The following is a 5,104-nucleotide window of genomic DNA, read 5'->3' on the forward strand; positions in this document are numbered from 1 at the left end:
TCTTCTATAGATTTCTACGTATTCTAGCTTGTTTAAAATGACTGCTGCTGAGTGTTCATCTCTGCCTCTAGTTCCTTTGTCCCAACCAAAAAACGCCTAACATATTTATAGATTGAAGAAAAAAATGAAGGCTGAAGACATATCTAAACATCTTTTTTTTCCCTTCAATCGCCTGTAAGTGGACACCAGAAATGAATTTGAGATTCCACTTATTTCAAAAAGGAGAACAATCTCAAATGTAAACGAGGCTCCACTGATAGTTGAAAGCTTTATAATCAGCTTATTTCTGTAATAAAAATAACTCTACATTCTTTTTTTCAAATGCACCAGAGTAACTAGCCTCATGAATATTGTAGGGAAAAAATGTTAATACAAGTATTATTCATTATTCATGTCATGATATCGAAGACAAGCAGAGAACTTGATTCCTTCTCATCCGTCTTCAGTCACAAGTATGAAGGCACAACAAAATCCTAAATACCTTATCTACATGCTACAAAGTATATGCAACATCAAGTATCTTCTCCCTGTGAAAGAACAAATGGCATTGCTTAGAATCCTCATTCTACTCATTAATTTATGGAGCCAGTATCCAGGAAAGGATGCCTGCATGTTCCAAACGACCCTCAGTTGTCAAACAATTTCTTCACACTAACATTTATGAAAACATACAGATAGCAAGACTTGACTGCACACGTCAACACAACTCAATAGGGGGTCACTCGAAATGAAATAATGAGCACATTTAAGGCCAAAACTTGGGGTCGTGGGTATATTTATTTGCTTTGAGCTTGTTTTTGAACTGTGAGGGAGCTAGATGCTGACATAAACTGAAAAATACTGAACAAAACTAGGAAGAAGGATGATTCTTTATAAAGCCAACCAAGTAAAAGTGCTTCTCAACTCAACGAAGACAAGATACTGGAAATAGAATATTTGCAACGCATAATTGTTTGTCTTGCTGCATGTACTTGTCAAATATGAGGATAACAGCCGAACAGAAACAAAAACATTAGTCCATGGGACACAATTGTGGTGATGCATAGCTTTGACATACCACTTTACTTGACCAAGCAAATCTTGATAACAGACGAAGCTCCAATTCGGTGAAGGGCGACAACTGCATCACCAGGCTGGCACAGCCCTTTCTGTGTGGCAGATTTCAAAGCAGCTTCTAAAATCACCTCAGTTGATTCTGAATCAGTTGCTTTTGCAGATCCTTCAGCAAGAAGTGGAATCAGGCCCCTATAAATCAAGCTATGCCTTGCTGGGGTCTCATCACTGATATTCCAACCGAAATAGTCAGTTGTTAACACTGGGACAACTACTGACAGAATTGGCACAGCTGGTCTGTACTTGGCAACTAACTTCGCTGTTGTACCACCACGTGTCAGAACAACAATTAGTTTTGCTTTAGCCTTGTTAGCTGTGCGGACGGCTGAGGATGCAAGACTCTCCAGTGGGCTCATTGGCAATGGAGCTGAATTTATCATCTCCTTAAAGATAGCTCCATAATCAAGGGAGGATTCTGCCTCGATACAAATACGCGCCATGATTTTCACTGCAATCTCAGGATAGGCCCCAGCAGCACTTTCCCCACTTAACATTACACAATCAGTGCCATCTAGGACAGCATTAGCAACATCAGTGGCCTCAGCGCGAGTGGGTCGTGGAGACTTAATCATGGATTCAAGCATTTGAGTAGCAGTAACCACAGCTTTACCAACAAGATTACACTTGTATATCATCATTTTCTGTGCCAGAAAGATTTTCTCCACAGGGATTTCCATTCCAAGGTCACCCCGAGCAACCATAAAGGAATCTGTCTCACGTAGGATTTCATCAAAGTTGATAACGCCTTCTTGATTCTCAACCTTCAGTTTAAGCAGCAAGAGTCAATCTTTGGAATAAGTGAAAGCATTCGCTAAGAAAATCATATCATCAATGTTCTAATAACCACAGCTAAATGAATAAAGAAATTACAATACTTGCATGCAATAAGGAAGCAAGGAAAATGCTGCAGTTTAACCACATTTCTTTTTTCCTTTTTGGTTTTCAAATGTGCTATAAATAGCAGATAACATCTTCAAAGAGAAAAAAATCTACATACCTTTGACATTAGCTGAATGCGCTTGGCATGGGGCCCAAGAACTTTGCGGACATTAACAAGATCTGATCCCTTCCGCACAAATGAGAGAGCTATCATATCAATATTATTAGGGACTCCCCATCCCAAGATATCTTCCTTGTCCTTCTCTGTAAGCGTCGGAAGATCCACCACAACACCAGGAAGATTCACATTCTTCCTCTCTCCTAGCATAGCAGTATTCTCACAACGACATCGCACTGTCCCAGCTTGTGGATCACAGGACAAAACAGTAAGTGTGACAGTGCCATCTGAACACAAGATAATATTTCCAGGCTTCAAATCCACAGGCAACTTTTTATAGCTCATGGAAATCATTTTCTCATCTCCTTTTATGCCGTAATCTGTGGTTACAGTAATTTCATGGCCTTCCTTGAGCTGAATAGGCTTCCCATCCTTCAGAAAACCAGTTCGGATCTCAGGCCCCTGCACCACATGAGGATAGAGTATTATATTCCCTGACCAAGTTTGAATAATACTAGTGCAGTGCAGAGTAGTATTATTTTCCACACGTTTGAATAGTACAACTACGAGTAAATGAAATCATAAAGCAGTTCAAGATTGTTCTGGGAAAGAGGTCACACAAACCAGCCAACTAAAAACTCGTACACAATGACTGATGAGAAAAGAAAGTCTATAGCAACTACGGAGAAAAAATGATCTAGAGATCATTAAACTTTAAATCCAAGAAAACCCAGGATTAAGCTTGGGAGCATTTTGATGTTACTTAGCTCCAAAGATAGCATGTAGAAGAAGGTTGCAAGATACCATCCAGGTCTTGGGAAAGCCATTAGGTCAATGAAACCTCAACCTAAGTCTTGGAAAGGAAATAGAAGTCACAAACTTGCAGTGCAAAGGGAAGAATTCAAGTCCTGATGATTCAAGCATTGCTGACCTGGGAAAAACAATTCATAATTGTATTCATATGTCAATATCATGCCTATGACCTAATATCTTTTCTTTCTGAAGAAGGCTCGAAAGCTGGGATGGGGGTATTCTTATTTTAAATTCTCCAGGACTAGTAAAATACTTTAGTAAACTCGGCTAAAATCACACCCTGATACAAACAGACACAGACAAATAATTCAGCAGTGCATCAAGAAAGTTTCAGTGCGAAGAAGTTGAAAAAATTAAATAATTTTATCCTTATCCTTACAAACTAGATTTGGGACAACATGATCACATGAATAAATCCTTACAAACTAGATTTGGGACAACATGATCACATGAATAATAGCCACATTATTAATGTCATATTTTCTAATGTAATTTCATGGATTAAATGATGTTAAAAACAGATAGAAAGAAAATATTTCACCTCAATTGTAGGCATAACCTGCCACTAGTCAAAAGTTCTTTCATTGCACATATCTGACTAAATGAGTCGGGGAAAAGACAAAAAGTTTGCAACTTTTGGCTCTTTGAAAGGCAATGAATTTTTATGGCAGAGCTTGATGATTTTCTGATCTTAAGTAGCGTCACAAAGCTGGAATTTCACGGGCAAGCACGTATACATCTGAGCATCCTATTACTCAAGCTCATCAAGAGTGCAAGAACCAACCAGAAAAACACAAAATAAAATTGCAGAGAAAACAGCAAAGCACTTTAAATCACGGACCTTTGTGTCAAGCATGACGGCGCACAGGATTTGAGTGTTATGCATAGCAATTCTGAGATTGTTCAAGGTCTCCTGATGGTATTCGTGGGTCCCATGGGAGAAATTGAACCTGGCAACATTCATCCCAGCATGTAGAAGCTTCTCCAACATTGGGACAGATCGCGAAGCCGGTCCCAAAGTGCAGACAATCTTTGTCTTGGGAATTCGGCCATCATTCGGAAGCTCTTTCAAAATGCCCTCAATGTTTATGTTAGACATTTTCGTCCGATCAAACACGTCAAACAACTAAATGGCGACTGTTTAAATCCTAGAAGAAGCAAACACAGCTAGATTAGCAGAAGGGCTAAACAACAACAAGCTCAAGTAGATGAATGCAAGAATGGATTGTAATCATTCGTGCAAGTGGTGGAATGCGCTCAAAGGCAGCATACATCTAGAGGACGAACTAAAAATGCATCAATCATGGTCCAATTGTGTTCTTCAAGGGATTGAAAGGAGAAATCCCAATGATTTTGTTTCTTTCTTTTCCTGTCTATATTCTTGTTAATCTTTATTTTGAAGGGGGAAGGGGTTGCTGAACCAGGGAGAATGACAGTGCTTTCCCAGTGACTGCACTTTTTCATGAAAAGGACCGATCAAACAAAAAAGAAGCAACATATGAGATTCAGAAAGGCAAGAAAAATGGAAGCAAGAAAACATTGCCAGTAAGTTTCATCAGACCGAAAAAGATCTAGATCCCAATTAAGGACCCTTTTGATTTTGCAACAACAAAAAAAGAACAAGAAATCACAGAAACAAGCAAGCCAGTAAGCAGACAACAAGAAGAGCAAAGCAGCAGTGATAGACTCACCCAAAAGGAAAGAAAAAACCGCAGAGAGTGAGAAAGACAGAGAACCCTCAAAGCCCTTTTAGGAGGAGGAGAAGAAGAGTCTTCCTTAGTGCTGTCCTGCTGTCTAGTGATTGCTGTTCAAGATTTTTTTGTTTTATACTAATACTACTACAAATGCGTTTAACTGCTGTAATTTTCTTTAATTGAATGGATCTGTTCGTTAATTGCCACGAGTAGAAAAAAGTACGTATAAAGTGAAGTAGGAGAAAGTGGAAGTGGGAATGGAGCTTTCGCTTTAGTCTTCGGCGGGACAAGGCAAGACTGAAGCGGCGGGATTGGTCAGCAGCGGCAGGCAACAGGTAACCGAGGAATATGCCTAAAACCATCAAAATTTATGCTGCTTCCTACAATCCTACCCACTCTGCATTTTCACGTGCCTCACTCCTACTAACAACTGTTACACTACTACTACTAGTCTACTACTGCCACCTTAGCGTCTATCATTTCTATT

The 5,104-nt window shown here is 39.4% G+C and overlaps 1 protein-coding gene and 1 long non-coding RNA gene across 3 annotated transcripts; both read right to left on the reverse strand.

Annotated features, from left to right (window-relative positions):
* Window positions 1–350: 350 nt before the first annotated feature.
* Window positions 351–4,753, reverse strand: LOC113716325 (pyruvate kinase, cytosolic isozyme). Of its 2 annotated transcripts, XM_027240614.2 has the most exons (5): window positions 4,615–4,753; window positions 3,765–4,071; window positions 2,111–2,572; window positions 1,058–1,874; window positions 351–606 (listed from the first exon to the last, which is right to left on the reverse strand). In XM_027240614.2, the coding sequence occupies exons 2-4, from the start codon at window positions 4,020–4,022 to the stop codon at window positions 1,062–1,064; spliced, it is 1,533 nt and encodes a 510-aa protein (XP_027096415.1). In that variant the 5' UTR covers window positions 4,023–4,071; window positions 4,615–4,753; the 3' UTR covers window positions 351–606; window positions 1,058–1,061. The 2 variants fall into 2 exon arrangements, with proteins under 2 accessions (XP_027096415.1, XP_027096414.1); XM_027240613.2 differs by lacking the exon at window positions 351–606 and having other exon boundaries at window positions 852–1,874.
* LOC140017049 (uncharacterized) lies at window positions 2,965–3,593 on the reverse strand. Its single transcript, XR_011823346.1, has 2 exons — window positions 3,465–3,593; window positions 2,965–3,041 (listed from the first exon to the last, which is right to left on the reverse strand). It is a non-coding gene; the product is annotated as an uncharacterized lncRNA (long non-coding RNA).
* Window positions 4,754–5,104: the final 351 nt, after the last annotated feature.

The sequence above is a fragment of the Coffea arabica genome, chromosome 11c (assembly GCF_036785885.1).
Source record: "Coffea arabica cultivar ET-39 chromosome 11c, Coffea Arabica ET-39 HiFi, whole genome shotgun sequence".
In the NCBI taxonomy this organism is placed as follows: Eukaryota; Viridiplantae; Streptophyta; class Magnoliopsida; order Gentianales; family Rubiaceae; genus Coffea; species Coffea arabica.